This window comes from Silene latifolia, chromosome 5 (genome assembly GCF_048544455.1).
Source record: "Silene latifolia isolate original U9 population chromosome 5, ASM4854445v1, whole genome shotgun sequence".
Lineage (NCBI taxonomy): Eukaryota > Viridiplantae > Streptophyta > Magnoliopsida > Caryophyllales > Caryophyllaceae > Silene > Silene latifolia.
Genome location: NC_133530.1, coordinates 2,493,000 through 2,503,909, shown reverse-complemented (window position 1 = coordinate 2,503,909; position 10,910 = coordinate 2,493,000). Strand labels below are relative to the sequence as shown.

Sequence of the window (10,910 nt, the reverse complement as noted above, 5' to 3'; positions counted from 1 at the left end):
ACAACTACAAATCTTCTTAACTTAATAATTACTGACAACCACAATAGTTGATGGAGTATTATTTTACCGTTTTTAGATTTGTTAATTAAGAAATGCAAGTGATGAGATTTCATCAAACAAAGAAGAAAGTGTTTGTGGATGTTGTCACGATTAATCCAATTTTGCCTACAACCAAAAAATGTAAATTAATTTATTTATTTTTGGTGAAAAAATAAATAAATTATTTTATTACCATGACATATCAATTTTCTTTAATTATGGTAAATCACAATTCTTACCTAAAATTTAATCCATGATTATTTTTAACATTGAATTGAATGGGAGATTATTTCCTAAAATAGAGGTTTTAAAAATGAAAGATAATATACTCATCCGTACTTATATACTCATTAGTGAATAATTAGTGATTAACGTGAGAGAACGCCATGTCATTACAACTTAAGTAATACGATGCCATGTCAATAGATATTTAGAAGATTAATATATAGTATGATTTTAAAAAAATATTATTTTTAGTATTTTAAATTTCAAACACAGTTAAAAATCCAATTTTATATATAACTTTTCTGACTTGTAATAATAAAATAATTCTTAAAATAACTTAATTTCTATATTCTTTTAATATTATTCATGTAAATATTGAATATGATTAAAATATTAAAATTAAATATGCATTAGTTTTTAAAAAATATTTTTTCGATCTATAAAGAGGCTTTAGTTTCTAATTTTTGACCCGCACTCTTACCATAACTTGACCCGTGACTCGTATGACTCGACACGTATTTCACCATACCCGTATTCTCACCTTACCCATATGATCCGACCCGTTTGACAGGTCAATTAAGAACTTGAAACAACATATAGGATATATAACCTCACTTAAATAGTGAAAAAAATTATCGGGAAAAAAAATCTGAAACGAAGCCACTCATTATGTAGAGTGCCGTATCTTCTACTGAAATAACGTAAAAATATAGATGACAATTACTCCATATTAGAATTAAAATACTAAATCATTATTTATAATGGTAGAAAACCCACCCTTTAAAGTTCTACCCTCGTATACACATTAAAAATTCATCGGGAAAATAAAATAAAATAAAATAATGAAGCATGCAAGATAGTTATTCTAAAATTATAGAGGAAGTGATCAGTTAGACGACCTTATTATGGAGGAACGTCCATTTTTTTGCAAAAGAGAAAAAATATTCAGTTGTATTAATAAATAAATAAATTGTTTTCTTATTTAATGAGTTTGTCTCACAAAATCACAAATTATAGAAAAAGAGTCTTACACGGTGAGACCGTACATTCTTATAAAATAATAAGAAATAAAAAAACAATATTTAATGCTAATAAGTAAGTTGTCTTTTAACATTACGGAACCGTCTCACAACTACAGATCTTCTTAACTTAATAATTACTGACAACCACAATAGTTGATGGAGTATTATTTTACCGTTTTTAGATTTGTTAATTAAGAAATGCAAGTGATGAGATTTCATCAAACAAAGAAGAAAGTGTTTGTGGATGTTGTCACGATTAATCCAATTTTGCCTACAACCAAAAAATGTAAATTAATTTATTTATTTTTGGTGAAAAAATAAATAAATTATTTTATTACCATGACATATCAATTTTCTTTAATTATGGTAAATCACAATTCTTACCTAAAATTTAATCCATGATTATTTTTAACATTGAATTGAATGGGAGATTATTTCCTAAAATAGAGGTTTTAAAAATGAAAGATAATATACTCATCCGTACTTATATACTCATTAGTGAATAATTAGTGATTAACGTGAGAGAACGCCATGTCATTACAACTTAAGTAATACGATGCCATGTCAATAGATATTTAGAAGATTAATATATAGTATGATATCTACAATTTATAATAAATTAGGTACCTCTTTCCGTAACACAATATTGAGAGTTTGAGACCGTTAAATAAAGTATAAGTCATTATAAAACCGTTAAACAAAGTATTTGAAAATTTTGTGAAAAAAAAAAGAATATTAAGAAAACAAAAAATTCCATTTTGCAATCCAATCCATTATTTACAAAATACTTTCCGATCCTTTATATCCTTTTACTATTTCATCCCTATTTTCGTGTGTAAATTAAAGTGTTCACCCTCGATCCCTTTGACTCGAGTGCTCTCATAAAAAGGCAAACGGTTCCTAAATTTTCACAACTCTTGTTTAAGTAGCAGTTAAGTTTTCTAAGAGCAAAAAAGGGGAGTCTAGTCCATAAAGTAGTGTTCTTAGCTTGTTAATGACATTTCCCTACATTCACAAGAGTTGGGTTGTTGTACAAGGATTAAAGTAACCTTCTTTATATCTTTAACATTTGTACATTAGCTTACATTTTACACATCAAATCCTCCTAAAAACACTCTATTTCCAACCGTTTAAGACGGTTTTAAGCAAGACCTATTAATATAACAGTTATTTAAATCTCTGAAGTTATTGGGATTTGTGCTAAAGTTGGGGATTGGTAGTAGTTGTGTACTTGTTGATTGTCACTTCAATTGCAAGTTGTTGTTAGTTGAGTAAGTGATTTTTGCTTAGATTTCATTAAAAAATATTATTTTTTTACCTTGGGAGATGTGTACTTTAATTATTCAACTGAAGTAGACTAAAGGGTTTTGTTTTCTTTGATTATTTTTCCTCATTTTTTCAATGGTTTTGCAGATCTCAATGGTGTAGCAGTTTGCTTAATTGAAGGCATGAACATGGGTATGTATCATGTATTCATGTATGTATCAAATGTATATGTATGTGACTTCTTTTTCTTACTATAAAGTTGCTTAATTTAATCTGAAATCACAAATTTAGCAGAAAAAATTCCTAGGTTTTTGTGGGATTCTTGATTTATGGTGTAATTTGGATGAATTTTGGTGAATTTTTGAGTATTTTGTGGAAAAAGGTGGAAACTTTTTAGGGTTTATGAATCAATTTTGATTAAGAAATCCCCAAATGGTAGTGATGGAGTGTTTGCAAATTAGTTTCCTGAAATGGGTTTTCATGGTTTGGTTGATATGTTGTGTTCTTGGTTCTGAAACCCTAAGTAAGCCATGTGATTCAAGTGATCTTTTGGCATTGAAGAAAATTGTTGGTAATTTTACAAAAGGGGAAATTTTGTCAACTTGGGTTGCTAGGATTGCTAGTAAAGATTCCAATTGTTGTGATTGGGATGGTATCGGTTGCGATTCGAGTAATGGTTCAGCCCCTAGTAGAGTGACAAGGTTGATGCTTAAGAAGAAGGGTCTTGAAGGAGTTATTTCAAGCTCTATTGGAGCATTAGATCAGTTGGAATCGGTTGATCTTTCGTGTAATAGTCTTGAAGGTGGATTGCCATCAGAGTTGTCGAACTTGAGACGTCTGGTATACCTTGATGTTAGTTATAACAAGTTGTCAGTATTAAATGTGGGAGCTTTTGAAGGGTTAGATAGTGTTCAAACCTTGAATCTTTCTAGCAACTTGTTTGTGAACGGGACATTCTCTGATTTCGGGGTGTTTCCTGATATATCCGTGTTCAACATCAGCAACAATTCGTTTAGCGGGCAAGTGGATTCTCGTCTTTGTAGGTCAAGTAAGATCAAGGCTATCGACATATCCTTGAACCATTTTACGGGGGGACTTTTAAGCTTTGAGAATTGTAGTTCGTCTCTTGAAGAGCTTCATGTTGATTACAATTCACTCTCTGGTGAACTTTCAAGCTTTATATATGCAATGCCGTTGTTGGAGCATCTCACGGTCTCTTGGAACAATCTCTCTGGCATAATAAGTGAAGAAATTAGTAAGCTCTCTGGTCTTCGAACATTTATCATATCAGGAAATCACTTTTCTGGCCCTTTCCCTGATGTACTCGGTAACTTGACCAAACTAGAGCAGTTAGCTGCACAGTCAAACCAGTTTTCCGGGATGCTGCCTGGTAGCCTATCTAATTGCTCATTACTTCAAGTCCTTGATCTTAGAAACAATTCTTTCTCGGGGAATATTAACCTTGATTTTACCCGACTCCCCAATATCCGAGTGCTTGATCTTGCAAGTAATCGTCTCCATGGTCAAATTCCAACTTCACTTTCTCATTGCAAGCAACTCCAAACTTTGAGCATTGCTAAAAATGATTTAATTGGGAATGTGCCCGAAAGTTTTAAGAACCTTACATCTCTTTCGTTCCTCTCGTTGTCGAACAACACCTTATCCAACTTGTCAGGGGCATTAACAACTCTTCAGCATTGCAGAAACCTAACTACCCTTATTCTAACAAGGAACTTTCATGGCGAAAAAATCCCGGGAAATTTGTCAGGGTTTGACAACCTGAGGGTTCTGGCACTCGGAAATTGTGGACTTTCTGGTGTGATTCCTGATTGGCTGCTGAAGTGTGAGACATTAGAAGTCCTTGATTTGTCATGGAATCACTTAAATGGCAGCATTCCTTCGTGGATTGGGAAGATGGGAAATCTGTTTTACTTGGATTTCTCTAATAACACGCTTTCAGGGGAAATCCCGGAATCTATGATGCAACTTGAGAGCCTGATGTATTCACGTAAAAACTTACGCAACCCTTTCACAGCCAGTGGTATCCCTCTTTTTGTAAAGAGGAACCAAAGTTCATACGGGTTGCAGTACAACCAGGTCTCGAGTTTCCCGCCTTCCATATACTTGAGCAACAACAGAATAAATGGGACGATACCTCCAGATATTGGGAAGTTGAAGCAGCTTCACGTGCTGGATCTTAGCCGGAATAACATCACAGGAACCATCCCAGATTCAGTATCTAACATGGAGAGCCTTGAAGTTTTGGATTTGTCTTTCAATGACTTGTCTGGCTCAATACCCCCGTCTCTCAGTAAACTCACATTTCTGTCGAAGTTCAACGTGGCTCATAATAATTTACACGGTCCGATACCAACTAGTGCCCAATTCCCGAGCTTTCCTAACTCAAGCTTTGAGGGCAATCCTGGCCTTTGTGGGTCAACCCAAGCTCATGTTTGCACCCCATCTATTGGCCCGGTTCATCCTTCTGCACCGAGCAATAAAGTTGGTAGAAGTCGTATTGTTGGGATAACAATTGGTATTGGGGTTGGTATCGCGTTGTTTTTTGCGATTCTTCTATTGAGAATGTCTCGAAGAGAAGCCAGAGCATCGGTAAATCAATCAGATGAGGAGAATGTCCGTCCTCCGACAATGCTAGTGCTTTTCCAGAACTCGGAATGCAAAGATCTAACAGTAGGGGAGTTACTGAAATCAGCCGATAATTTCAGTCAAGCAAATATTATTGGTTGTGGGGGTTTTGGCCTTGTTTATAAGGGTACCCTTCCGGATGGGAGCAAGGTTGCCATCAAGAGACTTTCAGGAGACTGCGGGCAGATAGAGCGGGAGTTTCGGGCAGAAGTCGAAGCATTATCAAAGGCACAACACAAAAACCTTGTTTCCTTACAAGGGTACTGTCAACTCGGAGATGACAAATTGTTAATCTATTCCTACATGGAAAACGGAAGTTTGGATTACTGGTTGCATGAGTGCATTGACGGCGTTTCTGCTCTCAACTGGACTACAAGATTGAGAATAGCCCAAGGCGCGGGTCACGGGCTAGCCTACCTGCATATGGCCTGTGAGCCGAATATAGTCCACCGCGACATCAAATCAAGCAACATTCTTCTCGATGAGAACTTTGAAGCCCATTTGGCTGATTTTGGGCTGTCGAGATTACTCCGTCCTTATGATACCCATGTAACCACTGATTTAGTCGGAACTCTGGGGTACATACCACCTGAATATGGTCAAACATTATCCGCCACCTTCAAAGGAGACGTTTACAGTTTCGGGGTGGTCTTGTTGGAGCTTTTGACTGGTCGAAGACCTGTTGAAGTATGCAAAGGTAAAAATTGTCGAGATTTAGTCTCGTGGGTTTTTCAGATGAAAGCTAAGAAGAAAGAAGAGGAGGTGATAGATTCGGCAATATGGGATAAAGATCGCGAAAAGGAACTGTTCGACGTTCTTGGAATCGCCTGTAAATGCTTAAGCCAAGATCCGAGACAAAGGCCGACTATTGACCAAGTTGTCTTATGGCTTGATGCTATCGGTACCAGTTGAAGAGTCTGAAATCTAGGACTCAATTTAGTCGAAAAGGGTAATACCGTAATTCTGTAAAGATATATAGGCAATATAGCAGTGTATCAGTTAAGGTAACTGGGTAGTTTCAGTTTTCTTTGTGGACAGTTTACTGTATACCAACAGGTTTAAGATTTGTATACTACAGCCATTTTGATCAGTTATTTGAGAAATGATTCCGAAAAATCTCATCTGTTCTTCCTCATTCAAAGCTTCTAATGGAGACGGATTATTCATTGGTTTTGGATTATGATGGAATAACGTAAAATATGTTGCTATACTATCTGCAATTCTGCATGATTTTAGTAACATTAGTTTTCGGTAAACAACCACATAGCGTAGCGGGATAAACACGATTTGAAGTTAATTTTAATTTTGATATATTTATTGTATTTTTTTAATTTTGTCTAATTTTAAGAATATTTTTAATACGTCGGTACGAAGACTGTTAAGTGTGTAACATCAGTTTTAGTCTAGTGCATTTTATTGAATATATCTAAGCATTCCCACACTGTGATGGTCAAGCCACACTTGTTCATACTTTGTAATTTGTATACATAAACAAGGAATAGATTTGATATTCATGACTTGACTTCATTCCCAACTTGGTCAATGACTCGGAAATTTCTTAAGCGATTGTGACAAAGCTGACTGACTCGAATGGCCAACCTAGCTTAACCCGTACTCAAATAGAAAAGAATAACTTGAATATGCAATTCATAACTCGAATCGACTAGAGTATAACTTTATTGGCAATTTGGGACCGAGTTAACCCACGTGTTAAAAGGACTCGATAATAACACACCCGTCTCAACCACTTCACTTTAGCTATCGTTATTTTGGGTTGGGTCACTTTATTAAACGGCCCTATATCAATAGGGTCCAAGAAACAGATTTTGGGCCAAATGTGATCACAATAATCCATATTACAAACCTGTTCTATGTTGGACCATGTATCTACATTTCCACAAGATCCAAATGACCACTCAAGGACGATCTCATAGCGTAATACTTCTAAAGAACTCCCAGTAGGGGGTGATTTAATCATCGAATACGAATAAGTTTAGGTTTAAACTCGTGACAAGCCCTAGTGATTCAGTTTACGCACTTGATTTTAGATCTGAAACTACCGGTGATCTCGTGTTATACCCGTTAAAATGGATTAGAGCGACCCTTCTGATCAATTCGGGTTTTGAGTCATGACTTAAAGGAGATTAGACAACTACTCCCTTCGATCCTATTCAGCCTAATATTCCTCTTTCTCTTATATATGTGAGGAGTATTATAATGAAAGGAGGACATTAGGCTGAATAGGAGGGAGTATTACACTATAAACATCGTTTGATAGGCGGTTTTGTGGATACGCTTTTTATCGAATAGTACAAAGACAACTATAACACTACTACAAATTATCTAGCATGCACTTGTACGTTCGATAATTGATGAGTATCACACAAGTATTCATTCATGAGGGTGATGCACAACATACATGTGGGCGTTAAGTGTCTCAATTAATCAAATTATTCTTAGATTGTTATGCTTGGGACATATTACATCAAGTTATGCAAGATTTTGTACCTTCAAATCCCTAATCTAAGCTAAAGATAAGATTCCTTCATAAGATTGTAGATAGTAACTCTTACACTTTCAAAATTATGCATATAGGACAAGAAGTAGCTTTGATAACACCAACCAGAACAACCCTACAACAAGTTTGGAGTATCACGAATACTCTATCACGAATACTCGAGAGTTTATCTAATGCATACCAAAAGTATCTTAGAATATAAAACCGATCTTGAGACTTTCAACTATAAGTTTAAGTTTTTGGTTGAGATGGTTCCTTGACATGGTATCAGGCATAGGGAGGTCTGAAGTTGCTTCCACTTCATGTGAAGGGGCGTGTTAGAATATAAAACCGATCTTTGGACTTCAACCATAAGTTTAAGCTTTTGGTTGAGATGGTTCATTGACATGGTATCAGGCATAGGAAGGTCTGAAGTTGCTTTCACTTCGTGTGAAGGGACGTGTTAGAATATAAAACCGATCTTGGGACTTCAACCATAAGTTTAAGCTTTTGGTTGAGATGGTTCCTTGACATGGCATCAGGCATAGGGAGGTCTGAAGTTGCTTCCACTTCGTGTGAAGGGGCGTGTTAGAATATAAAACCGATCTGGGACTTCAACCATAAGTTTAAGCTTTTGGTTGAGATGGTTCCTTGACATGGTATCGGGCATAGGGAGGTCTGAAGTTGCTTCCACTTCGTGTGAAGGGGTGTGTTAGAATATAAAACCGATCTTGGGACTCCAACCATAAGCTTAAGCTTTTAGGTTGTTGAGCTGGTTTCTTGACAAAGTAGAGGTAATGGACTTCTTACTATGTAGAGGACTCCGAACCTATTTACCACCCGTGTTATTATTAACTTCACCATATAAGGGTGGAGTGACTATATGAGAGGATATGACACAATGTGGTAGAGCTCGGAAGAGGCTAGCAGGGATGCTCGCCCTGCCAGTGGATGGGAATTTCAAATTTTTAGTTAAAATTCTCTAACTTTTCCGCCCTTTTCCTTATATCATTCTCATTCACCCTCGCTAAGTTCAAATCCTGGCTCCATCATTAAAATTATGACAAGTAATAAACAAGAGGCGCCTTTCGAATATAAACTTTGCATTTACAAAGTACCTTGAAAAAAGCTAAATCTATTACAAAATATGTTTACTCTTTAACGTTATCATTCCTCTATGAAAAGGAAGAAGGAGTGTAGTATTAAGTATCGCATCAAAAGTTCTTCAACATTGTCTTATTGAAAACGGACATTATTCGTCACAAGCTGAAGACGTATAGTATCCCTCTCACAATATCACAAGTGGGAGGACAAGTGGGGTGCTCCATTTAATTCCCACTTGATTTACCACTTGTATTGTGAGAGAGACGTTATCTATCACAAGCTGAAGACGGATAGTATCCGTCTCTGATGGGAATTTGTGCTTCAACATATTAAGAATGGTCGTTGTTGAAAGCGTAGATAGTACTACACATACATTCACTGCATAACATTAAAAAAAAAAAAAGGTAACTAGTAACTACTAGAGGTGATCATGGGCCGGGCCAGTGCGGGCTTGGGCCGGGCCTTTCTAACAAAAATGGTCCATTTGTATGGGTCGGGCTGGGCCGGGCTAAATGTGTGGGCTTATTTGACAAGCCCAAACCCGGCCCTTATGGGCTAATTCGGGCTTTTGGGCCTAAATGGGCTTTTCGGGCTCTAAAATTTACAACTTACATTAGAAAATAATTAACATAATACTTTCAATTACTACTTTAAAAACATACGTAGTTTATAAAATTGTACAAAATATGATGAAATGCTCTCCAAAATAAAATAAAGACAAACACCCCCACTTTAGAATGCTTAATCATGCATTCGTGATATAATTTATGTTATATACACATTGTTTTATAAATCTAAAAAAATATACTTGAGTTTTTAAAAAGTTGTTTATAACTTTAACACTAGTTTAATAGGTTTTATAAAAAAAATATTCATTTATTATTAAATATGGGCCGGGCCGGGCTAAAATTTGGGCCGAATGCTTGGCCCAAACCCGGCCCAAAAATATGTCGGGCCTTTTCGGGCCAGCCCATGGGTTTTTTTGGGCCAAAACAAAAGGCCCAAGCCCTTCTAAAAAGCGGGTCGGGCCGGGTAGGGCCAATGGGCTTGGGCCATTTGATCAGCTCTAGTAACTACATCACAAAGAGACGTCCTTCTCAAAACAGTGTGTTTTACTCTTTTTTGCTAACAAAAGCTACTTTGCATCTTACTTCCACAATTCTTATGCTGCACTTGTACCTCTTATTTATCACTCACTCACTTTTCCTTTTAATGTATAAACATGATTGAATTTGAAGGTCGTTCCCCACTTAAATGACGAACACAAGCGTTGTAAGCAGTGACGGAGCCAGGTGGGGGCTAATAGGGGCGGTCACCCCTAAAACAATGAAAATATTGAAGTGTTTAGTTGATATTTCATTGGAATTTCTTGCCTCCCTAATGTCAAATCCTGACTCTGTCACTGGTTGTGAGTATCTTGTGACAACTAATGGAAGCTCGTTCATGCTGCTATGTTTGTGAACAAACTTGTAATCAGTGGCGGAACCAGAATTCATAGCTCAGAAAAGACTATTGCCCGTGTTAAGACATATGAAAAACGAAAAATGAAAAAAAAAATGGAATAGGAAGCTTAATAGTGACATGCATAAAAGGGTATAAAATTAAATAAGAAGGAACATATAAACAAACAAAGTACTTACAAGTTACAACATTTGTACTCCCTCAGTCCCGATTATTTATTTACGCTTAATATGTACAAGTTGGTAATCCTTCACATACCAATAAGCAAGTTATTTTTTTTCTTTTTATATTCTTTTAAGCACAAACTAGTGGCGGATTTAGGGGGGAGGGCCCGGGGAGCTAACAGTGGTGCTCGCTCTCGCTGGCGATCGGAAATTTCAAAGTTTTTAGCTAAAATTTTCCCAAGTTTTTCCGAATTTCCGTTAAGCCATTACCCGCTCGCCCCTTCTGGGATTTTTCGCCCCCACTGAGATTAATTTCTTGCTCCGTCACTGAGCACAATCTCTCGTTTCCTTGATCTTTGTGCAAAATAAAAACGTAAAAAAATGATCGTGACGGAACTAATACATACATTAGTACTTTCAATGTGGTCCATCCTCATCATCTAACCCCACTTCTCCCATCACATAAATTCAAAACAAAATTCACAT

General features: G+C 36.3%; 1 protein-coding gene across 1 annotated transcript; it reads left to right on the top strand.

Moving 5' to 3' along the window:
* Window positions 1–2,062: 2,062 nt before the first annotated feature.
* LOC141656382 (phytosulfokine receptor 2) lies at window positions 2,063–6,288 on the top strand. Its single transcript, XM_074463250.1, has 2 exons — window positions 2,063–2,557; window positions 2,700–6,288. Exon 2 carries the CDS (start codon window positions 2,985–2,987, stop codon window positions 6,108–6,110), a length of 3,126 nt encoding a protein of 1,041 aa, XP_074319351.1. The 5' UTR covers window positions 2,063–2,557; window positions 2,700–2,984; the 3' UTR covers window positions 6,111–6,288.
* The last annotated feature ends 4,622 nt before the right edge of the window (window positions 6,289–10,910 follow it).